General features: G+C 50.3%; 2 protein-coding genes across 4 annotated transcripts; one reads left to right on the top strand and one right to left on the bottom strand.

The window, feature by feature from the left end:
• Window positions 1–9,602: 9,602 nt before the first annotated feature.
• On the bottom strand, window positions 9,603–17,309 carry LOC100501213 (probable E3 ubiquitin ligase SUD1). 2 transcript variants are annotated; one of them, XM_008650826.3, is made up of 9 exons: window positions 16,800–17,309; window positions 15,110–15,787; window positions 12,707–13,474; window positions 12,396–12,607; window positions 11,935–12,306; window positions 11,249–11,406; window positions 10,971–11,134; window positions 10,672–10,818; window positions 9,603–10,524 (listed from the first exon to the last, which is right to left on the bottom strand). In XM_008650826.3, exons 1-9 carry the CDS (start codon window positions 17,034–17,036, stop codon window positions 10,003–10,005), a joined length of 3,258 nt encoding a protein of 1,085 aa, XP_008649048.1. In that variant the 5' UTR covers window positions 17,037–17,309; the 3' UTR covers window positions 9,603–10,002. The 2 variants fall into 2 exon arrangements, with proteins under 2 accessions (XP_008649048.1, XP_020394961.1); XM_020539372.3 differs by having other exon boundaries at window positions 15,110–15,792; window positions 16,800–17,265.
• A 28-nt stretch (window positions 17,310–17,337) lies between these two features.
• LOC103629712 (uncharacterized) lies at window positions 17,338–22,245 on the top strand. Of its 2 annotated transcripts, XM_035960096.1 has the most exons (5): window positions 17,338–18,726; window positions 19,831–20,047; window positions 20,127–20,182; window positions 20,766–21,353; window positions 21,440–22,245. In XM_035960096.1, the coding sequence occupies exons 4-5, from the start codon at window positions 21,174–21,176 to the stop codon at window positions 22,046–22,048; spliced, it is 789 nt and encodes a 262-aa protein (XP_035815989.1). In that variant the 5' UTR covers window positions 17,338–18,726; window positions 19,831–20,047; window positions 20,127–20,182; window positions 20,766–21,173; the 3' UTR covers window positions 22,049–22,245. The 2 variants fall into 2 exon arrangements, with proteins under 2 accessions (XP_035815989.1, XP_035815990.1); XM_035960097.1 differs by lacking the exons at window positions 19,831–20,047; window positions 20,127–20,182 and having other exon boundaries at window positions 17,408–18,007; window positions 21,440–22,216.
• Window positions 22,246–26,490: the final 4,245 nt, after the last annotated feature.

Raw genomic sequence — 26,490 nt, 5'->3', positions numbered from 1 at the left:
CTACGTCGAGACCCTCAGGCTCCTGCGCGTCGATCTGTCCTCCGTCCGAGCAGGCGCTGCGCCCTTCCACGGGATCATTCCTGGGAAGCGCGTCCAGCCCCTCGGACGACTCGACCTTCCCGTCTGCTTCGGAACGCCCTCCAACTTCCGAAGGGAGACTTTGACGTTCGAGGTGGTCGGGTTCCGAGGAACCTACCACGCGGTACTGGGGAGGCCATGCTACGCGAAGTTCATGGTCGTCCCCAACTACACCTACCTGAAGCTCAAGATGTCGGGCCCCAACGGGGTCATCACCGTCGGCCCCACGTACAAACACGCGTTCGAATGCGACGTGGAGTGCGTGAAGTACGCCGAGGCCCTCGCCGAGTCCGAGGCCCTCATCGCCGACCTGGAGAACCTCTCCAAAGAGGTGCCAGACGTGAAGCGTCATGCCGGCAACTTCGAGCCAGCGGAGACGGTTAAGGCCGTCCCTCTCGACCCCAGTGGCGACACCTCCAAGCAGATCCGGATCGGTTCCGGGCTCGACCCCAAATAGGAAGCAGTGCTCGTCGACTTTCTCCGCGCAAACGCCGACGTCTTTGCGTGGAGTCCCTCGGACATGCCCGGCATACCGAGGGATGTCGCCGAGCACTCGCTGGATATTCGGGCCGGAGCCCGACCCGTCAGGCAGCCTCTGCGCCGATTCGATGAGGAGAAGCGCAGAGTGATAGGCGAGGAGATCCACAAGCTAATGGCAGCAGGGTTCATCAAAGAGGTATTCCATCCCGAATGGCTTGCCAACCCTGTGCTTGTGAGAAAGAAAGGGGGGAAATGGCGGATGTGTGTAGACTACACTGGTCTCAACAAAGCATGTCCGAAGGTTCCCTACCCTCTACCTCGCATCGATCAAATCGTGGATTCCACTGCTGGGTGTGAAACCCTGTCCTTCCTCGATGCCTACTCAGGGTATCACCAAATCCGGATGAAAGAGTCCGACCAGCTCGCGACTTCTTTCATCACGCCCTTCGGCATGTACTGCTATGTCACCATGCCGTTCGGTTTGAGGAATGCGGGCGCGACGTACCAGCGGTGCATGAACCATGTGTTCGGCGAACACATCGGTCGCACAGTCGAGGCCTACGTTGATGACATCGTAGTCAAGACGAAGAAGGCTTCCGACCTCCTCTCCGACCTTGAAGTGACATTCCGATGTCTCAAAGCGAAAGGCGTCAAGCTCAATCCCGAGAAGTGTGTCTTCGGGGTGCCCCGGGGCATGCTCTTGGGGTTCATCGTCTCCGAGCGAGGCATCGAAGCCAACCCGGAGAAGATCGCAGCTATCACCAGCATGGGGCCCATCAAGGACTTAAAAGGCGTACAGAGAGTCATGGGATGTCTCGCGGCCCTGAGCCGCTTCATCTCACGCCTCGGCGAAAGAGGTCTGCCTCTGTACCGCCTCTTGAGGAAGGCCGAGTGTTTCGCTTGGACCCCTGAGGCCGAGGAAGCTCTCGGGAACCTGAAGGCGCTCCTTACAAAGGCGCCTATCTTGGTACCCCCAGCTGATGGAGAAGCCCTCTTGGTCTACGTCGCCGCGACCACTCAGGTGGTTAGCGCCGCGATTGTGGTCGAGAGGCAAGAAGAGGGGCACGCATTGCCCGTTCAGAGGCCAGTTTACTTCGTCAGCGAGGTACTGTCCGAAACCAAGATCCGCTACCCACAAGTTCAGAAGCTGCTGTATGCAGTGATCCTGACGAGGCGAAAGTTGCGACATTACTTCGAGTCTCATCCGGTAACTGTGGTGTCATCCTTCCCCCTGGGGGAGATCATCCAGTGCCGAGAGGCCTCGGGCAGGATCGCAAAGTGGGCGGTGGAAATCATGGGCGAGACAATCTCGTTCTCCCCTCGGAAGGCCATCAAGTCCCAGGTATTGGCGGACTTCGTAGCCGAATGGGTCGGCACCCAGCTGCCGACGGCTTCGATCCAACCGGAGCTCTGGACCATGTTTTTCGACGGGTCGCTGATGAAGACGGGAGCCGGCGCGGGCCTGCTCTTCATCTCGCCCCTCGGGAAACACCTACGCTACGTGCTACGCCTCCATTTCCCGGCGTCCAACAATGTGGCTGAGTACGAGGCTCTGGTCAACGGGTTGCGGATCGCCATCGAGCTAGGGGTCAGACGCCTCGACGCCCGCGGTGACTCGCAGCTCGTCATCGACCAAGTCATGAAGAACTCCCACTGCCGCGACCCGAAGATGGAGGCCTACTGCGATGAGGTTCGGCGCCTGGAAGGCAAGTTCTACGGGCTCGAGCTTAACCACATCGCTCGGCGCTACAACGAGACTGCGGACGAGCTGGCAAAAATAGCCTCGGGGCGAACGACGGTTCCCCCGAACGTCTTCTCCCAGGATCTGCATCAACCCTCCGTCAAGATCGACGACGCGCCCGAGCCCGAGGCACCCTCGGTCCAGCCCGAGGTACCCTCGGCTCGGCCCGAGACGCCCTCGGTTCAGCCCGAGGTACCCTCGGCCCCCGAGGGTGAGGCACTGCACGTCGAGGAGGAGCGGAACGGGGCCACGCCTGATCAAAATTGGCAGACCCCGTACCTGCAATATCTCCGCCAAGGAGAGCTACCCCTCGACCAAGCCGAGGCTCGGCGGGTAGCGCGACGCGCCAAGACGTTCGTCTTGCTGGGCGATGAGGAGGAGCTCTACCACCGCAGCCCCTCGGGCATCCTCCAGCGATGCATCTCCATCGCCGAAGGTCAGGAACTCCTGCAAGAAATACACTCGGGGGTTTGCGGCCATCATGCAGTGCCTCGAGCCCTTGTCGGGAATGCTTTCCGGCAAGGCTTCTACTGGCCAACGGCGGTGGCTGACGCCACTAGAATTGTCCGCACCTGCGAAGGGTGCCAATTCTATGCGAAGCAGACCCACCTGCCCGCTCAGGCTCTGCAGACGATACCCATCACCTGGCCCTTTGCTGTGTGGGGTCTGGACCTCGTCGGTCCCTTGCAGAAGGCGCCCGGGGGCTACACGCACCTGCTGGTCGCCATCGACAAATTCTCCAAGTGGATCGAGGTCCGACCCCTAAACAGCATCAGGTCCGAGCAGGCGGTGGCGTTCTTCACCAACATCATCCATCGCTTCGGGGTCCCAAACTCCATCATCACCGACAACGGCACCCAGTTCACCGGCAGAAAATTCTTGGATTTTTGCGAGGATCACCACATCCGGGTGGACTGGGCCGCCGTGGCTCATCCCATGTCGAATGGGCAAGTAGAGCGTGCCAACGGCATGATTCTACAAGGGCTCAAGCCTCGGATTTACAACGACCTCAACAAGTTCGGCAAGCGATGGATGAAGGAAATCCCCTCGGTGGTCTGGAGCCTGAGGACAACGCCCAGCCGAGCCACGGGTTTCACGCCGTTCTTCCTAGTCTACGGGGCCGAGGCCGTCTTGCCCACTGACCTGGAGTACGGCTCCCCGAGGACGAGGGCCTACCACGATCAAAGCAACCAAGCTAGCCGAGAAGACTCGCTGGACCAGCTGGAAGAGGCTCGGGACAAGGCCTTACTACACTCGGCGCGGTACCAGCAGTCCCTGCGACGCTACCACGTCCGAGGGGTCCGGCCCCGAGACCTCCAGGTGGGCGACCTGGTGCTTCGGCTACGGCAAGACGCCCGAGGGAGGCACAAGCTCACGCCCCCCTGGGAGGGGCCATTCGTCATCGCCAAAGTTCTGAAGCCCGGAACATACAAGCTGGCCAACAATCAAGGCGAGATCTACGGCAACGCTTGGAACATCCAACAGCTACGTCGCTTCTACCCTTAAGATGTCTTCAAGTTGTTCATATACCTCGCACCCACGCAAAGTTTAGTCAACAAGGAAGGGTCGGCCTCGCCTCGGCAAAGCCCGACCCTCCCTCGGGGGCTAAAAGGGGGGAAACCCCCTCTGCGTTAAAATTTTCCTCGAAAAAAGATCTCTTTTACCAGAATATCTTCCGTGCTTTTTGACTACTTCGAAAAACGGATCTTGGAAACGATGGAGTACACGTAAGCAGCCAAGGCTGACCGAGCCGAGGGACTCCTACGCCTCCGGGATACGGATACCTCACTCATCACCTTCTGCGATAAGTAACTCGCGTTCGGATAAAGTGACTCCGCGGATCGAACAAGTCTTTACGTTCGGAAGCCCTTCTGCCGAAGCGATCCTTCGAGCCTTCTCGACTGAGTCGGTGACAGGGCCCCATGGACGGGTGAAAGTACGCGTAAGCGGCAAGGCCGACCAAGCCGAGGGACTCCCACGCCTCCGGGATACGGATACCTCACTCATCACCTTCCGCGAGAAGCAACTCTTGCGCGCACAAACATCCCTGTTACCAACAAAAAGTCCAGATACTCAAAACAAGAGGAAAAGAGACGCAACTTTACAACGCAACGAGGGTGTGTTTTCTGGCCTCAGCAGCCGCAGAAGGCACACGCTACAAGACAATCTGATCCTGCAGGCTCGGGTCTTCACGCTGGAAGGGGGCTGTAGCACCCTCGGCATCGACGACACCTTCAGTGAGGTCCGACCCGGCCTCGGACGGCGACGCGGTCCAGGGACTTCTCCGGGAATCCGGCCCGAGCAGGCGGCTCGGCCGGTTACCCCAGGGACCTCGGCCAACCATCTTCCAAGGGCGCCAGCCCGGTCCGAGGCCTCGGCTGATCAACTCCGGCATCGGTCCCGCTGACGGACAACCCGGCTAGGCTCCGGCCAACCAGGTTTCATTTTCGAGCCGACTCCGCCTCTGTTCATACTGATATCGCTACCCCTGGCCTCGGCTCGTCGAAGAGCGGCCGAGGGGTCCCTTTAACTAAGCTAGAGGAGCCTCGGACAGCAAGGCCGACCGAGCCGAGGGACTCCTACGCCTCTGGGATACGGATACCTCACTCGTCACCTTGACACGGGGCGACTCATGCTTGGTGAAGCGGTTCAGATAATCAACAGACGAGTCTTAGCGCTCAAAAATGAGGAAAAAACACGGCTCCGTGCCGAAATTACATACATGTTCAGGCCCCGAAAGCCGAAATGAACAAAAAATACTGGCATTCAGAGTGCCATTTCAAACGGAACTCCGGTTCCGTCTCCGCGGGTATGGACAACCTCCACGCCGGGGAAGCCCGTGGAGCGACAAGCTCTGGGCGAATCACCAGCAAAACGCGGGTCGCCCCCAAGCACACCGGCAGATCCTCGCTGTCGTCCTCGCCGCGAATGCGAGGGAGAGGGCGATTGCCACCACCAGAAGCTGGAAGAAGAGGTGGTCCGCCAACCCGCGCAGGAGGTGGAGCCCCGACACGCCTCGCTCCCCGCCCCAGTGAGGATGACGAACACCCTCAACACTGAGGGCGGGATCGGGATCACAGCCCGGTTTGCCTCTCCCCATCCAGGAGCTGGAGGTCACCGTCTTGGGTGACCACCAGCGGAGAGGAGCAACCGGGCTGAGTGATGAAAATCCTTGAAGCCGAACGATGGCTGAAAGGTACCAACTCCCATGGAGTTGCGTTCCTCCAACGATGAGGCAAAAAGACGGCGGTTCCCCCCCATCCGGGGGCTTGGAAGGTGGAAAGACGCGGCGCATAAGGGAGCGAGAAGACATGGTCGCCTTACGAAAGGGGTCGCCCTCCTTTTAAAGGCAACTCTCCCTACGTGCGCCCCCAAACGTCACGGGCTGAGTCTTCTCCAACACGTTCCAAGGCCCTCCCCTGCGGCGCGGGGGCTGGGTCCCGCAGGTCATGCAAACCGGCTCAGAGCAGAAGAAGCCAAAGCGCCGCGCGTGGTGCACACAACCGCCCAGCAGTTACAAGCGACCCCCACTTTTGCCTAGACCAACGGGCGGAAGGGGCGGGCAGCCATGCAGGCGGCATGCAATCGCGCCAGGCGGACGCGCTTCTCCGACTCCCAACACGCCGGCATGGAGGCCCAGGCCCACGCGTCACGCAACCGGCGCGCCAGATGCTGCATGCAAGTAACTGCACCGCCACTTGCGCCACCACCGCGCCTCTTCGGTTGCGGAACCAATACCGCGACTCGAGGCGGCCCAGCGCGCGACCCAGCAGCGCCAGCCTGGCGCGACGGTCAATACGGCCGAAATTGGGCCGGCAGTAATGACGGTGGCAGGCGGGCGGGAGCAGCGGTCACGTCGTCGGCCAGACTCACGTCCCGTCCGGGGGCAGCAAGAGAACCCCCTCTCACAGCGTGAAGACAGGGCGCCCGTGATCCGTTCCTCGAACGGCTCGCGCACGCGCAACGGCCGCCCTGCCAACAACTCACCCCGTCGCATTAACTCCGCGGCGGGACAGGCGGCGCTTCTGGCAGGAGAAGCGGGCGACGCTTCGCCTTCGCCGTAATAACCGCGCCAAAAAAGGTACGCCACGTCGTTCGATTTCATATCCTTTTCCTTTTTTCCTCTTTCTCTATCTCTTGCAACAGGGACCGGGAAAGGGGGATACCCCGAAAAGGATCCTTCCCTGTGAAGGAACCGGGCTCCGAGCCCCCCCTACTGATCATAGGTTCGAAGGCTGGCCCCCCGAGGGGTTCAACAGTCGCCTCAGATCGCGTGGGCCCTACACCCACTACTGGTCAGAGGTTCGAAGGCCAGCCCCCCGAAGGGCTCCACGGCCGCCTCAGGCTACTCGGACTCCGTGCCCATTACTGATCAGGGGTTCGAAGGCTGGCCCCCGAAGGGTTCACAGTCGCCTCAGACACCGAGCGAGGGATGACCAGGGGTACGTTCGATACATAACCAAGGCTCGGGGTGCGCTCCCGAGGTACCCTAGGACATTTCCGAGACCAGCGGGAGCGATCTTGTAACGGAATCCCATCGGAGGGAGGCATCGAGCCCTCGGACCCCGTCGCCAGGGGACCGGGTCCGGCAGATCACCCGCAGGTACTTTTGGGCGTGCCTCTGGGCCCCTAGCCGACCCCCAACGAACGGGGCACAGACGTCCACTCGGATTACCCGCTTGCAGCTCACCGGAGACACCATGTTCGGTGCCCATCGAGGGTAACATGGCGCTCTCCCCCCCCCCTCCTCCTTGCGAAAAGGCGACGTAGGGGCGTATGTAAAAAAGCCGAGTCTGTCCCTGATCGCCCTCTCGCCCTGTGCGGAGGCTCGGGGGCTGCTCTCGCAAACCCGGCTCCGGCCGAACCGTTGACGGCGTCAACATACCAGCCCGAGAACTTGGGCCCCGACCGTGCACCCGGGCTACGGCCAGTTCGCATGAGGGAACAACCAGACCAGTCGAAGCATTACGCAAGGCATTAAGACCTCGGGGGAGTGAAACCACTCCTCCGAGGCCTCGGGGGCTACACCCGGTGGGTGCGCTCGCGCGCACCCACCGGAACAAAATGCAACCGAGAAAGGCTGGTCCCCTTGCAAAAAAGTGCGACGAAAGCCTCCAAGCGAGTGCTAACACTCCCTTCGAGGCTCGGGGGCTACTGTCGGGGACCATAAGTTGGGGTACCCTCAAGACGCCTAATTCTCAGCTGGTAACCCCCATCAGCATAAAGCTGCAGAGGCCTGATGGGTGCGATTAAGTCAGAGATCAGTCCATACGAGCGACTCGATCACACCTCGCCCGAGCCTAGCCTCGGGCAAGGGCAGCCGACCCCGAGGGGTTTCCGTCTCGCCCGAGGCCCCCCTTTAACGGCGGACACATCTCCGGCTCGCCCGAGGCCTTGCCTTCGCTAAGAAGCAACCCTGACTAAATCACCGCGCCGACCGACCGAGTCGCAGGAGCATTTAACGCAAAGGTAGTCTGACACCTTTATCCTGACGCGCGCCCCCCGGCAGAGCCGAAGTGACCGCCGTCACTTCGCCGCTCCACTGACCGGTCTGACAGAAGGACAGCGCCGCCTGCGCCACTCCGACTGCAGTGCCACTTGACAGAGTGAGACTGACAGGCAGTCAGGCCTTGCCAAAGGCGCCATAGGAAACTCCGCTCCGCCCGACCCAGGGCTCGGACTCGGGCTAGGCCCCGGAAGACGGCGAACTCCGCTCCGCCCGACCCAGGGCTCGGACTCGGGCTAAGCCCCGGAAGACGGCGAACTCCGCTCCGCCCGACCCAGGGCTCGGACTCGGGCTAAGCCCCGGAAGACGGCGAACTCCGCTCCGCCCGACCCAGGGCTCGGACTCGGGCTCAGCCCCAGAAGACGGCGAACTCCGCTCCGCCCGACCCAGGGCTCGGACTCGGGCTCAGCCTCAGAAGACGACGAATTTCGCTTCGCCCGACCCCAGGGCTCGGACTCCGCCCCGGCCTCTGCCGAACGACCTCCGCCTCGCCCGACCCAGGGGCTCGAGCTCGGCCTCGGCCACGGAAGACAGACTCAACCCGGGCTTCGGAGGAGCCCCCACGTCGCCCGACCTCGGGCGCGGGCCCGCCACGTCAACAGGAAGCGCCATCATCACCCTACCCCGAGCCGACTCGGGCCGCAGAGAACAAGACCGGTGTCCCATCTGGCTAGCTCCGCCAGATAGGCAATGATGGCGCCCCGCTAGCCCTGTGACGACGGCGGCTCTCAGCTCCCTTACGGAAGCAGGGGGACGTCAGCAAGGACTCAACCGCTCCGACAGCTGTCCCTCCGACAGGCTCCGTTGCTCCTCCGACGGCCACGACATCACACCGACTGGGTGCCAAGATCTCTCCGGCTGCCACATCGGCATGTACTTAGGGCGCTAGCTCTCCCCCGCTAGACACGTAGCACTCTGCTACACCCCCATTGTACACCTGGATCCTCTCCTTACGCCTATAAAAGGAAGGACCAGGGCCTTCTTAGAGGAGGTTGGCCGCGCGGGGACGAGGACGGGACAGGCGCTCTCTTGGGGCCGCTCGCTTCCCTCACCCGCGTGGACGCTTGTAACCCCCTACTGCAAGCGCACCCGACCTGGGCGCGGGACGAACACGAAGGCCGCGGGATTTCCACCTCTCTCACGCCCGTCTCCGGCCACCTCGCTTCCCCCATTCGCGCTCGCCCACGCGCTCGACCCATCTGGGCTGGGGCACGCGGCACACTCACTCGTCGGCTTAGGGACCCCCCGGTCTCGAGACGCCGACAACAAGTTACCGTGGTATTATTGTCTCCATTACAACGCACATGCACTCACCTAGTATATATATATATATATATATATATATATATATATATATATATATAATTGTATGAATTCGGTAAAAAGTTAAAATAGATTTTAATTTGAGACTAAGGAAGTATTCATATTTTCAGCTCAATACAATTCTCACTCAATTACCAACCATTTCTGTAAAAAAGTGTTTGGTAGGAGGTACTTGAGCTCTAAAGTCAACGTTTCCCTTCTCACCAAAACTTCTTCCACTGACAAAACAAACAAATTATTTTTGAGCTTTGGACAAGTTTGGAAACTTCATTTTTTGAAGGGATTTTTATTTTCCCAAGAAAAAATAAACTAATTTCTCTTGATAAAATAGAAAACCCTTAGAAAAATTAAGTTTCCAAAATAGCCCTTATTCATCAGGAACTTTTCCCTGCTTTCAGTTACCCACAACCAATACTGCCCACTGCCCATGCATCTTGTTCTTGTTCATTTCAAGCCGCTAGATGCTCCATGATATAAACAGAATGCAATTGCAGTTTCTAAAAAAACAAAGATGGGACCCAAAAAAAAAAGAGTGAACGCGATAATAATCTAGTATCTCGTATCTACCCAACAGTTCACCTTAACTCACTAGTCATTACAAGAGGATCACAACAGATTGAGTTGGCATGGTAATGCTCTGTCAAACGATATTTACAGTTAGCCAGGACTACCACAGGAATGGGAGTTGCCACCAGTTTTGTAATCACCAGCCACTTCAGCTTTCTCCAGGCTTTATCGTAGAACAGTCCTTAGACTATTTCCTATCACTAACACATAAACTCACTCTACAACGCCCATTACAAAGCACAAGCAGAACCTGCAGACCGAAGCTTATACCATGGTTATGAGCTCTTTGTCCAAAACTACTTCCTACTTATAAAGCAAACCTAGGTTGTTGGTTTGCATGCATATTATTGCGCCTCATCCTCAACCCCACTTCCTCTTCCTGATCTCGCAGTACAATATCTCTGTCCTGATCATCTGACCCTATACTTGCTCCAGATTCACTCCGCTCAGGTGAGTGTGAGTCCTCGCCAAAGTTGTGCAGCCTCCGCCCAATCAGATAGCGGTCATCCCTGATAGAGTTGTGGAGGTTGGTGAACCAGACATGAAATCTCTTGCCCCAAAAGAAGAGGGCGCTGAAGATCAGGCTTCCAAGCCAGGCAAACCGGTACACCGCTGAGTTCACGATGAGTGGGTAACCCAGCAACGGGAAGATGCCCCTTGCAAGGACGTATGGGACACAGAGAGCAGTAAGGAGCTTGGTCACGATCGGCATTATAATTTCATGGAGGACCCACAGACCCTTTAAACGGGAGAAGCCATCGTCTCTAACTCTCTCAAACTTTGACCTCCAGCTTTCATCAACCAAAGGTGCCATCTGATCCAACATAACCTGGAAAGTCTCATAGTAGGTTGGTCAATCTACTCAATCCTATTTTAATGCAAATATCCAAATAGGTAACTAACCTATAGAATAAGATTGATAAGTAGCTGGGAAATGAATAGTGAGGACACAAGAATCAGATATCTATAAACTTACCAGTCTAGTCCATATTTTCAAGAATATTAACCCCAGAGCCCAATCCTGATACAATAGGAAGACAGGGCTCTCATCAATAGGCACCCTCATGGGTACGATGACCAGCAGCTCAAAAAGGAGTCCAATCAGCACAGGAATAACAAAGATCTGAAAGAAAAGATTAACACTACTGGTTACTTGGTTAGGTCCATAAAAGAGGCACTCAGAAAGCGTAGTACTACCAGATCCCCCCCCCCCCCCCCCCCCGGGTTCAAAAAGGGGACAGTTCAAACAGTAGAAATGCAGCGTAAAAGAATTACCCATATCGACAAGAGAACAGAGCTCTTCAAAACAATTGAGCACCACTTGCAGATCTGTTGTACCAAAAACCCCAGCTGTCGTGATGTGATGTAATCAATCGCATATCTGGTCCCAGCTGCCACACTCCAGAGAATATAGCACCCAATGCTAAAGGAGAACAGATCTGATAGTTCCAAAAGGTGTCAGCAAATGTGTTATATGACTGATCTTGTCATTCATAAACATAGCAAGTTAAATTTATATAACACCAATTCAGGTAGAATCACATGCAAATTACCATTGCACTTGATGCCATGTGTGATTGGCAGGCGGGGAACAGCCTCAAAAACCAGACGGCCAAGTGAGATAGGAAAAACTATCATTCCAGCATTGAATATTAGTAATGTCATCCATGCCAGTACAAGCAAGAGCACGATCCGAAGCACAAAGCCATACCTTAAAAGATGGAAGAGCATAAATAACTAACCATAGTTTATGTTGATATACTCAGTGAAATATGTTCAGAATGTCATACTCTTGAGTATTTGTTGCAAACACGGATCATTACTCAGTTATGTTGATATATAATCTAGGGTTTTTTAAGCTGATGCCCTCAGTTTTGCTGGTGTCCTCATTTTTACCCTTAGTCGTATTTTGTTGCTCACTTTTGCCCTTCTGAGCAAAAGTGAGAAAAAAACACGACTAAGGGTAAAAATGAGGGCAAAAGTGAGCAAAAAAACACGACTAAGGGTAAAAATGAGGACACCAGCTTAAAAAACCCTATAGTCTATGTGACAGGTTTGATTTAGAAAACCAGTAAGAATATTGGGACACTTGTTTTCAGTTTTTTTTTCTAACTGAACTCAGTTTTGTTTTCAAAGCTGTTCGGTTATTTCGATAGTGTAAAATCTATGTAGTTTCAAAATATGTAGAAAGATAAGCTATAGGTACTCCTTTCCAACAAAATCTAGAGATTATACTTACTCAGAGTCTCCCTGGTCATCTACATCAGAGTCCTCAGTTACATCATTGGCTTCATTTGAATCCCCCCTGCCATTATCTTCTGCGGCAACATGTTGTATCATGAGTTGTTCAACCTGTGGGGCGACCATTTCCCTCCCACCATGTCCTCTGTCTCTTCTTTCTGCCCTTGCATTCAAATTTTCCTGCCCACCGTTTTCTTCAGATTTTGGCAGTAAGAAATCGGTTAAGCCAAGGCCCCAACCAACCACAGAAAACCAATGATGTAAAAGAGCTTTAATGGTTGCACGAGGCTTGAAATGTTCAATAGCGAATGGGATGCATATTTGGAACAGAAGAACATCAACTGGAATCTCAGTGAATGGGTCAAATATGCTGCAATTCCACAGAAGGGACAAACACTTAGGATTTGGAATTCCAAATAACTAAAAAAAGCAGAATATATGCTGGGTAAGCTAACTCACGTTATGTCCAGAGGAAACATTGAAGGAGCTACTCTCATGGCCACTTTTACAGGTAAGAAGACTAACATCACAATCAAACTTCCATACACTGCAACTGACAAAAGAACTCGTCGGGCATGTTTATGCACAGGGTCATCAATCAAATCCCTAAATGGATTGTAATTTGGATCAGCAGGGTCCCGCAGAAAATAAAGAACTCCATTGCGCAGCACCTATAACAATAAGGTTAAAAGAAAGTGAGATGGACAGGACATAAGGGAATTTAAATGTTTGAGTGCTGTTTCTCGAAATATCAAGTGGCTGAGCAATACCCCTCGAAGAAGGCTCACAAATATGCTTATTTGAAGCATATACACAATACCAACTAGCCAATGGATAGATGAGCTCGCCAAGGGTGACATTGTAAAGAATTCAACTCTCTGCGCAATTGTTGTGCCCAGCATCTTTAGAGTGCAAACATCAAGCCACCAACCACACATAAGAGGAAATACACCAAGCTCAATGACCAGAAGGAATGCAACTTTGACCATAGTCATAAGGTGCTTCATTCCAGCAAAGAACTGTCTGCATAGAGAAGGGATGGCCTCTAATATAGTAGCTATACCGTAGAGTCTTCCAATGGTAAAACGTTCTCCCCTGGCATATCGAAGTAAAGCCAGTGATCCAATATACAAAAACACAAGACAGAAGATGAACATGTATCCAACAGCAAGAGTTGTCAGATCTGAAAGATAAGATGAGGCAATTGTTGTTCCTTTCATCAGACTGTTCTTCCCAGTGCCTTGAATTACACTAAGTCCAGTGGCATTTATCTTCAAGGATTGAGTAACAACCTCAATCACATGCCCGATAACACCTTCATTATTACTGTCAGAAGAAAAATTCTTCACAACATTAAGTGCGCTCTTTAATGTATCATTAGCTATAGAAATAGCTGTTTCTGTGAAGGGCATCACTTTTGCCAGCATAGGAGTAGAAGCCGAAGAGAAAAACCAGGATAGATAGTACAGGATAATCCTTCCCAATGAGAATGGAACAAAGATCACAACAATGAGGAATATAGCATTGCTGGCCAAAACCTGGAAAAAAAAGAATTCATGTATGTGTTTTGATGTATAACAGACGTGACTATAATAAAGGTTAAAAAAGAACATGTGATTTAGAGGCAAAAAATAATATAATAAAAAAATATGGTAATAACCATATGAAAGTACATTACTACATCCAACTATGAATCTGATGATACGGTGTATCAAAATTGTCATGTGAAACCACAAAAACAAAGCCTTTTGGTCCCAAGCAAGTTGTTTTCCATGCACTCTTATTCAAAGCTGAATCTTTAGGTATATTCCATCCTCTCAACTCTCCTTGTACAACATCTTTTCATGTAAACTTCCGTTTTCCCCTGCCTCTCTCTTCCTATTGCTATCGCACCTTGGGATCCTACTACGCACAGGTGCCTCTAGAAATCTCCGTTGGACATGTCTAAACCATCTCAACCAGTATTGGATAAGTTTTTCTTCAATTGGTGTTGTCCCTAGCCTATCAAGAATATCATCGTTCCGGACTCAATCCCTTCTTGTATGGCCACAAATGCAACACAACATGCATATTTTTGCAAAACTTATTTGTTGAACATGTCTTTTTAGACCAACATTCTACACCATACAACATAGCAGGTCTAATCGTCATGCTATAGAACTTGCCTTTTATCACATAGAACACCAGATGCTTGACGCCACTCCATCCACCCTGCTTTCATTCTATGGCTAACATCTTCATCAATATCCTAATTTCTCTGGAACATTGATTCTAAATACCGAAAGGTATCCTTCCTGGGTACTATCTGACCTTCCAAACTAACATCTCCTTCCTCATGTGTAATAGTGTGAAGTCACATCTCATATACTCAGTTTTAGTTCTACTGAGCCTAAAACCTTTGTACTCTAGAGTCTCTTGCCACAACTCTAGTTTTCTATTTACTCCTGCCTAGCTTTCATCAACTAACACTATGTCGTTCGCAAAAAAACATACGCCAAGGGATATCCCCTTATGACCCCATCCATCACCAAGAGAAAATGTGTAAGGGCTTGCATTATTAAAAACTGGATTGTAGATGTTGTTGAAATTTTGGAATTGGTATCAAGCTGCTCTCATGCCAACTACTTTCATTGCATAATTCGTATTTTATATGATCTTTTTTATAAAACCAAAACTTAGTCAAATGATCTTAAGATTATCAACAATATGATATTCAGCATTAAAGCTTCTTGAAACTCTATTTCAAAGGGCCCTACAAGTAAGATTCCCTATCACTAAACTGACCATAATGATCACTTTGTCCATTCCAAATGTTGTTGTTATAGTATTCTCTAGTCAAAATTTCTCTAACTTCGACCAAACTTTTAGAAAAAAAAATGAACCAACATATAAAACATCGAACTACTTTCATTAGATCCACAATGAAATGCCTTTATGGTGTATTTATTTGGTGTTGTAGTCTGTAGATGGTAACATATATTTCTACAAACTTGGTCAAAGTTATAAAATAGAAGTTTGACTTAGGACAAAACAAAAATGACTATAATTTGGAACTAAGGGAGTAGAGTTCTCGATGTTTTGTGGTAGCATGGCAACACAATTCTCAAAATTAAAACAGTTATGCCGACACATGTAGATCTAAAAAAGGATTGTAGAAAAAAAATAGTGCTCACTGTTATTGCGTTCTCAACCAAGTGGAAGACAGGGCCTTGCATACCAACAAGTTCATCAAAAGGAACGTCCTCTGCACCATCTGCATCATCTAGACCATCAAGCATCTGCTCAACCTGAGCCTCAAGTCGTTCTAATCGAGCAGCAACATTTTCAGCATTTCTCCTCAGAAGTTCACCAGCACCGATTCCTTGGGCTTCTGCTAATTCATCAACATTTCCATCTGCAGGAACCCTATTATTAGGACCAGCTAGCCTCCTAACAGCCCGAGCACCATGCCTTTCACGCCCACCATCATCCCTCTCAGCATCGTGTCCACCAAGTTCACGCAAATGCCTTATGTAGTCTCGTAATGAGGTGGCTCCAAGAAATATAAGGACAATGATAGCTGAGAGAAGGAACCCATGAAGGCAATCACTAAGGATCAACTGAGCGCTGATGTGACTGAGGAACAGCCTTTGAGCTTCACTGAGACTTCTCACAAATGTTAACCGCCATATCCAATAGGTTATGAATGGGATAATCATGAGCCAAACTGAGAGAACAAAGGCAAGCCGAAGGATGAACTGAAACACATGGCATGCTTTCATTCCAACACCAACCATCAGTTCCTGGAAAGGAAGTCTTGTCGGAGCATTATCAGCGTACACGGGTGAGAAGGAGAATGCATGTTTACAGACCTGCACTGAGCATATGCATAAATCAGAAATTATCTAGAGAAAATGAAGTTAAGACAAACAAGACACACGCATCGTCATCATGAGTTTATTTTTGCTTTGCAATACAAGCCATTACCACCCAGCCATTGAGTTGTGCTAGGAACCCCCAACAAACACTTGTTCAGTCATTTGCCATAGACTAACAAAATGAATTGGAAAATTATATGGCGCCCTCTTTAGCTAAAATACCATGTTGCAATGTTTAAAAAATCATCACAAAAATCATTAAGTTCACCTAAAGCCGTAACAATTCAGTTTGAAATTCATCTTTAGTATTGAGATTAAAAAAACAGAAGTGTGACTGACTGACTGTCAGCACATGATGGACAGTGCCAGGTTGACTGCTTGTCTATTTTGCTTCTCTACATCTATGATGAATTTCAAACTGAAATATTATAGCTATTCTTAACTTTATGTGTACTATATACATGGTTTTTGTGACCATCTTTTAAACATTGCAACATGGTATTTTAGCTAACGAGTGCACTAAGCTAAATCTGCACTCAAATGAATTATACAATAGGGGGTTCTTTCTAATGATTCCAATCCTCTAGAATTCATCTATTCTCCCCTTGTTACAAAGGGGTCCTACGAGAAGACAAGGCAACTGAAACTGCAAACCAGTCATCAATACCAAGTGAATAGTTTCACTGCTAAGAAGCACAGGCAGACTCTACAGATTAAAGATTTTTATGCCTCTGAAAATACTCCGAAACCACAACAGCATCAGAGCATTATGAAAATTCCTTTGCTACCCGAATAATCATCAGAAGCATCCAATTGTCATGATTTTCAACCCTAATCCCCTATTTTGACCCAAATATAATGTCAAAGCAGAGAAACAGCACCAATAGCACCAGCTCAACATTCAGCCGATCGATTCGACCACGCAGTCGAACTAACCAATCCCTAAAGCAACGACCCAGCGGCGTATCCATCCGCGGGGTGAGGGCAGGGACGGAGGCGGTTTTACCTCGCACTGGCGCGAGTTGCTATGGTCGAGCCACTGGAGGAGGCAGTCCTGGTGCACGAACTTGATGCTGCCGCTGCAGGCGCACGGGTACCGCAGTGGGTGATCCTCGTCGCCATGGTTACGGCAGATCCGGCACACGTCCCCCTCCTCCTCCCCTTCGTCGTCCTCCTCCCCGTGCGGCGGCCGCGGCTCCTCCGGCACCTCGCCCGCGACGGCCCGTTCGGCGATCTCCGCCATGGCTGCCTCGACGGGTCGGCGGCGAGGCTAGCCGCGTTCGATCGATCGCCCGGGGGGCGGTACGCGGATAGGGGATGAAGGCGGCGGTGGCCTGGGCCCTGGTGTGGTGGGGGAGGAAATGGCAGCGAAAAGAGGAAGAAAAGAACGTGGGTCGTGGGGTTCTTCGTACGCGCTGCTGACGAGGCGGTGGGATTGGGAATGTGGGAGCTGGTCTGCTGCAATCCAGTGCAATTCTTCTGTCCCAACCCATGTCCTGCGTAATAAGGCTAGCCGCACTCGCTACTGGACACGCGAACGCTATCCTTTAGCGTAGAAATTTTTGCCGCAGCGGGAGACAGGATGAGCTACCCTATGCAGCGTAAGAGTGAACGCTATATCTGGCATAACTCTATCTCGCTCTCCTCTCCTCGGCGCAAACTACCGCACGCGCACGCGCCTTCCGTCCGAGCGCCGGCGTTTTGCTCCCTCGCCCGCGGCTGGTCGGCGGCACGCGAGGCAGGGACGTGCTCCGAGCGCACGAGGCAGGGACGTGCTCCGTCGCCCGGGCAACGAGCAGGCGCAGGCGAGGCAGGCATAGGCTCGGGCGACGCATCTAGGCGAGACTGAAGCGGGGGAGCCGGGAAGCACGCCGGACGAGGCGGAGGCGGGCGCAGCGAGCCTGGATCCGGAGGCGGAGGCGGGCGCGGCGAGTGGATCCGGAGGCGGAGGCGGGCGCGGCGAGCCTGGATCCGGAGGCGCGGCAAGCCTGGATCCGGAGGCGGAGGCGGTACCGGACCCCGACGCGGCAACCTGGAGCAAGCAAAGTCGTCCCCCAGATCCGGAGGCTTGGAGGTTGGGGGAGGAGAGGAAGAAGTCGGATCTGCTCAGGGAAGCGCAAAGGGGAACCGCAAGCGACGACGTTCGAAGGAGGTAGAGGCATCATCGGAGGAGAGTTCCACCGCGCGGTCTGCTCGTCCATTTCGTCGATTTAGGTAATTTATGAATCCAGTAGATCTTGTTTTGAATGAGATTCATTGTTTGTGAACTTGTTTTGAATGAGATTCAAATATATATGTATGTGTGTGAACTCTGAAATACTTATTTATAGGCTAACAATGTGTCTAACGATTTCTTGATATATACACCTGTCCAGAGGCGGATCTACAGTGTGGGCAATGTGGGCCATGGCCCCACATCAATTTTTGTAATATTCATAATACCATATAGGATTAGATTAGAGGGAGCAGGAGTCTCAGGTCCATTTCGTTCCAGCGTCCATCCGGTCACGGCCCATGCCCCATTGGCCCATTCGTTGTTCACCCAGGAGGCCAGAATCTCAGCTCTTTCGTCACGTCTTGTGTTGGCCGCCTGCCGCCGCCGGCCGCCTGCATCCCACCGCGGCATCGCCGATCGCGTCATCGCGACATCGCCCCACACCACAGGACACCACATAGTACTTTCATATTTTATTTGCATATTGTAGTTTCATATTTTATTTTCATGTTGTGTTGCCTAGCTAACTAATTATTTTTGTAAGATAGATATGTGAATAATCAAGGCCATGTGATGGAACGGTTTCTTGCCCTCAAGCATGTCAAGGATACTACATCAGATGCCTTGAAGGAAGCTATTTTTGGCCTTCTTGATCACCATGGATTATCTATATCCAAGATAAGGGGGCAAGGATATGATGGAGCATCGAATATGCGAGGTGAATTTAATGGCTTACAAAGAAAGATACTTGATATTAATCCACATGCCTATTATGTTCATTGTTTTGCACATCAACTCCAACTTGTGGTGGTTTCTATTGCTAGTAGTGCATGTTGCCAATCGGTTCATGACTTCTTTGAGTACATTCACTTAATTGTCACCACCACAAGCTCATCTTGCAAGAGAAGGGATGCTCTAAAAGAAAAACACCACCAGAATATTTTAGAAAAACTAGAAAGGGGTGAAATTTTATCTGGTAGAGGTGTGAATCAAGAAACTAACCTTGCTAGACCTGGTGACACAAGATGGGGTTCACATTATTTAACATTGCTTCGATTAGAGACAATGTGGGACTGAGTATTGCATGTTCTTACCATTGTGCATGAAGATGGTCGTGTACCAACACAGGCAGCGGGGTTGATTGAAAAAATGGAGAGCTTCAAATTTGTTTTCATTTTAAAATTGATGTTGAAAATGCTTGCAATCACAAATGAGCTCTCTCAAACCTTGCAAAGGAAGAATGCCAACATTGTTCATGCTATGGAGTTACTTGATGTTGTGAAAACCCGAATGGCTACAATGAGGACAGATAGTGGTTGGGAGTCATTCTTTCAAAGCGTGAAAGAATTATGTGCTCAAAAGGGTATTCCTGTGGTAGATATGGATGAAGAAGTGCCTATTAGAGGTCGTTCAAGGCGAGATGGCTTCACAATCACAAACCTTCACTACTACCGCACCGAGATATTCTTTGTTGTTCTTGATAAAATCAACACTGAGTTATGCCATCGATTTAATGAAGTTTCTAGCGAGTTGCTTGTTTGCTTTTCTTGCCTCGATCCAAAGAACTTATTTTGCAGTTTTGATATAGAGAAACTTGTTCGACTTGGTACTCTATATGATAAGTATTTTTCAGTTATTGAATGTGCAATGTTAAGAGAGCAACTTGAGACATACATTGTCCACGTGCGAAGGCATGCCGCTTTTGGTACTTGTGAAGATATTGCATCTCTATCTATGAAGATGGTTGAAACTAAAAAGCATCTTGTGTTCCCTTTGGTTTTCAAGCTAATTGAGTTGACCTTGTTATTACCCGTCTCAACAGCAAGTGTTGAGAGAATATTTTCGGCAATGAACATCATTAAGAGAGAATTGCGTAACAAAATTGAAGATGATTGGATGAATGATTTGATGGTTTGCTATACGGAGAAAGAGATATTCAAATCCCTTGATGATGAGATTATTACTAGAAGATTCCAGCGTCTTAAAACTAGAAGAATGCAATTGCCTCGAGTCACAACTACAAGATTGACAACTTAGTGGTATATTCACTGCACTATTTTCGTCAATGTACTTTTCTTGTATTGATGTTCATCTAATCTACATCTTTTCTAATTGTAGATTGGATTTTTGTTGGTGATTTTGGTGTCGCACTGCAAATTAAGAGAGAAATTTCGGTATGCATGTTATTATAAAACATTTCTAATATTATTACTTAGCCTCCATATTGTCATCATAAAACTAGTTTTATCTTGTGAGTTGTGATCTAGTCTGGTGATTTAGCTTTTATAATATCGCCCCACCTATAATTTTATCTTGCGTCCGCCACTGCACTTGTCGATATGCCTTATTCATGGGTCTTGCTTGTTCCCTATGTGAATTAATAATGTGATCCTGTAGGTAATTTTTGAACTATATAACTTGGGCTGTGAACACCAACAGGAACGAATGTGATCCTAATTTCTAAATTTATAGATTTGACAAAGTACCAACACGAATGTCTTTCAAAATTATTGTTTTGACAAATACCTTAGGAGGTAACACATCATTATTATAGTAAGAATTGAGCGATGCCATTGACAGTGTGCTTTCCTCAGTTGATCATTTTTCAAATGACTCTGAGAAGCTCAGGCAGGCTTTAGGTTTTGAATATAAAGTTAATAAATTATATGCCTGTATCATTTGTCAGGACCAGCTTTCATTTTTTTAACAATTATATCAAACAGGTGTTGAATAACCTATTTATTTCCTATTGCGCAGGATGGATGGCACACACAACAGCAGGGGTGATAGCTCACAGCCGCAAGGTCAAGCTGGTTGGAACCCATACCAGCCCCCTCCTCCACCTGCCTGGAACCCATACATGTTTCCAATGCAACCTCAGCCTGGTGGCTGGTATCCACAGCCAATCCATCACCCCCACATAATGTTAGCATCTTTCCTCCTCCTTCTGGACCTAACATAGTATCAGTTGACCACACTCAAGCGAATGTGGTTCTGGGGGCTGATGAGGTAGATGTACTTCATCCAGAGGATTCAGTACCTTCAATCCTGAAACGAGGAAGGACTAAGTTAGGGAACTTCAGCCCACAAGAAGATGTAAACCTGGTGAAAGCATGGTTGGAAGTTAGCTGTGATCCTGTCATAGGTAACGGCCAAAAAGGAGACATGTTCTGGAAGAGGGTGGTGGAACGATATAATTTTCGGAGGGGGGCAAACTCAGAAAGAAGCCTCAGGTCTCTGCAGAGCCGCTGGACCAATAATATCAAGCCTGAGGTTGGAAAATTTGCAGGCTACTATGCAGAAGCCCTGCGACAAAATCCCAGTGGAATGTCAGATGCTGACAAAGTAAGTTGCTTCCATTTCCTAAACAGTTATATTTGTTCGATGACATTGTTTTAGCAAGCCCATACAATCTGTTTTCGTCTTTGCAGACATCACTTGCAGCTACCAACTTTGCGGAGGTTGAAGGGCATGCGTTTGGATTCATGCACTGTTGGGGCCGTATGAAGGACGAGCCCAAATGGGGTAACCCAACACAACTTGGGACTGAAGCTCATCTAGAAGGCGACGGCTTGGAAGAGGACTCCAACAGGGTGCACGGTGATGCAGACAAGTCAGCTGGAAAAAGGCCGGTTGGTAGGGACAGAGCTAAAGCAGCGAACAAGAAATCTAAATCGGTGTCAGGTGATACATCTTCTTCAGAGTACGCTAGTAGGATGCAGGACCTGTCCATTCAAAAAATAAATATCATGCAAGAAGAAAGCGTGCGCAAAGGCGAGCGATTCCAGCAGCTTGCTACAATTGATGAGAAAAGGTACCAGGAAATGTGTAGTCACAACCAATCGGTATTAGATATTGAGCAAGAGAAAGTTAGAATCATGCGTGAGAAGCATGACAGGGAGGAGAAGAAGGAGGATGAGAGGATTCTGAGTATTAATTTGGACTCCTGCACACCTTCCCTGAGAATGTATTATGAAGCTTTGCAGGAGGACATAATGGCGAAGCTTGCTGCTAGACGCCAAGGGAGGCATGCCCCATAAGGCTCTCATGTGTTGCTGTTAGAATAATTTTCCCATATGCTATTATGTAGTAATTGTTAGAACAATTGCATTATTCAATCCTGTTGTACTGGTGAGGACAATTTTCCACAATTCAGTCATGTTGTAACTGTGTGTATTAATTTGTGAGGACAATTTCCATTTTTTATGATTGCAGAATAATATGCTCACATTATTATGATATGTGCACTATCCATTTTTATGTGCACTGTCCATTATTATGATATGTGCACTTCCTTTGAACAACCACTTCCCTACAAATTTTGTCACTGATGTTGCACCCGTGAGCACAAAGATGCTTGCTTTTATAAGAAGACAAGTTGTGGCAGCCTTGGTCTATGCTTGCTTTTGTAAAAAGACAAGTTGTGGCAGCCTTGGTTGGTACTTGCTTTTGTAAAAAGAAAAATTGCCTTGCAGCAGCACATTGCAGCCGCTTGGTTGCCACTTGCTTTTGTAAAAAGAAAAATTGCCTTGCAGCAGCACCTTGCAGTCGCACCAATTGGCAGGCAACATCACCATTCGACAGCAGCCTGTACAAGCAGCACCATTCGGTAGCAGCAAATGGAAGAGAATGGTGGTAGTTGGGTGGGGAATGGAAGAGAATGGAAAAGAAATGATATAATATGTGGTAGTTGATATAGAGTTGAGATATAGAGTAAATATGGCTGCGGAGATTTATGGTATAGAGTAAAGAAGTTTGCTAACAAGGACGGAATATTCCTTTTAGAGTAGAAATTTAGAGTTATATGAGTGCGGATAGCCTAACGGGTCTAGAATACAGAGAAATTTGGGATTATAACACTCCCATCGAGTGTGTTCGCCAGATTGGGCATCTCGGTCGAGGGTCTCGTTGAATTGAGACCGCCAACGTATGGGTGTTGTTGACGTGTTGCCATCATTCTCACCGAGATCCCCTTCTCCCTGTCCCCGCTCCTCCAGGAGATATCCAGCTCCAGTCTCGTCGGTGAAGCCCCACACACGATGCATCGACGTCCGGCTCCCCCGGTGGTTCCACAAGCCTCCCATCCTCCGGCACTCGCACTACTGGCGCCGCCTCTCGTCGGTGAAGCAGTTTGTCAACTTGTTTCAGGTTCAGTTTTCAGCTGATTGTCTCCTATGCGATATGCCACACAGAAACTAACTGAAGCATTAAAAACACATCCTGTTACACACTGTCTCCTATGTGTTGTCCTGTTTAATTAGCATCTTGTCCTGTGGGATCACCATCACCAAACTGTTGGTGCCTTTTTGGTCACCAAACACTATAATGAACCGTTTGGCAGTACTTGGCACCTTGGGTTCGGCTCCGCAAGGTGAACAGTAGTGGCGGCCTGCGACAGGTCGCCGGATCGCCTGGTAGTGCCCTCTGCGACGGCGCGGACGGTCCGCGGCCTTGGGCCGGACGGTCCGCGACCTGGGCGCAGGAGCGATGTCTTCCCTGCGTCACACCGGACGGTCCGCAGCTCTGGGCCGGACGGTCCGCGACCTGGCGACAGGGTCGTCTTCCTCCTCCTTGCTGGAATCTAGATCTCGTCCCCTGGGGGAAAAGATCTTAAGGTGCTCCGGATCGACAGGTCACCCGGGGCGTCCCCAGACGACGTGGAGTCGCCTAGGAATTAAGAGATCAAATCGAGGAAGAGGTCTTAGATGGACAACTAGATCTTGCTCCCTGGGAGGGGTGAGATCCTAGGGTCGTCTTGGGATCGGCAGGCCACCCAAGACGGATCTAGACGACGTAGAGTCGAATAGGGGTGGAGGTGGATATGCGGAAGGCTACAACTAGAACTATGCTACATCTACTCCTAGGGCAGGAAAAGTAAATAAGGTAATTGGTTTGATTGGAATGTGTTCGGGGGTTCTCAATCGGCCGTACCCCTTTTATATTTATAGGGGAGGAGGTTTGGACCTTTTCCTAAGAGATAGCCAACAAACTCCCACGTGATTAGATGGATAACCACGCACGAGATAAGGATAAACATCCGAGTTAATCTAATCTCGGGACACGCGGACCGTCCGTGCCCATGGGCCGGACCGTCCGCTCATTTTGGTGTCCAACATATGCCCCCCTGCCTTTTGGTGGAGCTTGGCGAACCAAAAGCATCAGCGAAAACTTCGGAAACAATTGACCTCATGAGGTTTTGTTCCCGAAGTAAGGACTCAGCTCGATGCAAGTCATCGGCTCTTGTGATCAGATAATATAAATACTTGATGGGACTTTAATGCACAGAGACCGTTTCGGATCGCATCCTCTTTGGCCATATCTACCTGATCAACCTGTCAATAGGCAAAAACTTGTGGTGCCCCCCAGCCCAAATAAGCAAACGGATTGGGCCAGTAATACGAATTCATCGCCGTACCACCCCACACATGAGCAGGACAACACATTGGCGATGGATAGAACGGGACGCACCATGCTATCCCTGGAGGAGGATGACAATGCGATCTTGGTTGTGCTACCATTTGGGTCCGTTTAGTCGGCTTTTGCTTTCGCACAGGTCGCCCTTTTGACTTCGTTTGTTTTATTGGCCGGTTGTGTGGAACGACTTTCTTCATATATTTGGCAAGCAACTGACCAAAAGTAGGGCTGACTCTACTGAGTCGTCCAGACGTCTTAGTAGTGTTTTGTTTCCTAACACTTGTGTTGGAACGTTGTGGTCCAATGGTCTGAGGTTGCTGCTTCTGACCATCTGCGGACCGTCCGGCCATCATAGCCGGACTATCCGCGCCTGTCTCGGACTGTTCGGCCTTAGTACTCGGATCGTCCAGCGTATGATGGACAGGTGACCGTGATCGGGTGTCCAATCGTGCTTGCCTCCCGGTGCCTCCGGTCTTTCTTTTGTCCGGAGCCTTCAGAGTAACCATTCTGCGTGACATATTTGGTGTGCGATTATCACCAATGACGATATTTTTATTTTTACTTTTATCGGCCGCACAAGGCCGAATTATGGCCTTTTTGCTCGTTGGCTCTAATGTGGTGACAGGAACAGGTGGTCTGTCAATTTTCACCTCTTTTTGAAACCTCAACCGGCCTTCATTTATAGCAGATTGTATTTGCCGACGGAAGACGACACAATCATTGGTGTTGTGGAGAAAGGAGCCATGCCATTTGCAATAAACGCGCCCTTTTAATTGTTCAACCGGAGGAATTATATGTGACAATTTAATATTACCATGTTTAAGCAACTCATCAAATATTTTATCACATTTAGTAATATTAAATGTGAACTTAACTTTTTCCTTTTGTGTCGAGTGCGGGTGAGAGCGAACAGAAGGTTTGGCCTTAGTGGGCCAAACAAGCTCAGGGACATGTGACTTTTTTAGTTCTTGGGGCTTGGGTGGTCGATTATATTTATGTCGGCCTTCCGCACTAGGCGGATCACAGGTGACTTCTGGTGCTCCGGATGGTCCGACCTGCACAGTCGGACGGTCTGCGGGTGGATCGGACGGTCCGGTACTATCCTCGGACTGTCCGGTCACGTCAGGCAACACCTGTGACCCTTGTGGTGGGCTCTGTGTAACTCCGGACTGTCCGGCGTAGGGTGCCGGACGGTCTGACGGAGGGCCGGACGGTCCGCTATTGTGTGCGGACGGTCCGGCCGCGCTCAGAGTTGACACACCATTTAGCGAAGATGGTGGTGACGGTCGTCCTGGATATGAGTCCATCGGCATACCAGAGTATGGCTGGGGAAACCTATTTGTTGCCGATGTGTTTGGCGCAATTGTTTTGGCGCCTAATTTATGTGATAAAAAACTAGGCATGTGAGTTTTTCCCAATGCATGTGCCATCCTTTCTATATCCTCTGTGATACTTTTAATCCGATTATCAAAAGAAATTTTAATAGATGGAATATCATCGACTGACCTGGCATCACCTATTGTGGGGAGCTGTTGCAGCACAGATGACATATAATCGGCGTATATTTCCCTTTCTTGGACGGTCTTCTGGTGGCAATCCACCCTGAAGTGCGAGAGGAACCATTTATCCGCCACCTTGAGCACGTTGGACCTTCTCGTCTATTTTCTTCATGTCATCTTTTAATCTTTTATGCTCAGCGGCCGATAAATTAGTCAGCCTTGTGCTGCTGTTTGGAGAAGCCCTGTTGAGATCTTTAGAATCGGCCATATAAGCCTGATTTTGTAGATCTTCAACCTCGTCCCCAGCGGAGTCGCCAAAAGTATGTTGGTGTCTTTTTGGTCACCAAACACTATAATGAATCGCTTGGCGGTACTTGGCACCTTGGGTTCGGCTCCGCAAGGTGAACAGTAGTGGCGGCCTGCGACAGGTCGCCGGATCGCCTGGTAGTGCCCTCTGCGACGGCGCGGACGGTCCGCGGCCTTGGGCCGGACGGTCCGCGACCTGGGCGCAGAAGCGATGTCTTCCCTGCGTCACACCGGACGGTCCGCAGCTCTGGGCGGACGGTCCG

This window comes from Zea mays, chromosome 6, assembly GCF_902167145.1.
Source record: "Zea mays cultivar B73 chromosome 6, Zm-B73-REFERENCE-NAM-5.0, whole genome shotgun sequence".
NCBI lineage: Eukaryota > Viridiplantae > Streptophyta > Magnoliopsida > Poales > Poaceae > Zea > Zea mays.
The sequence above is the reverse complement of the archived record's forward strand: the minus strand, read 5'-3'. Positions and strand labels throughout refer to the sequence as shown.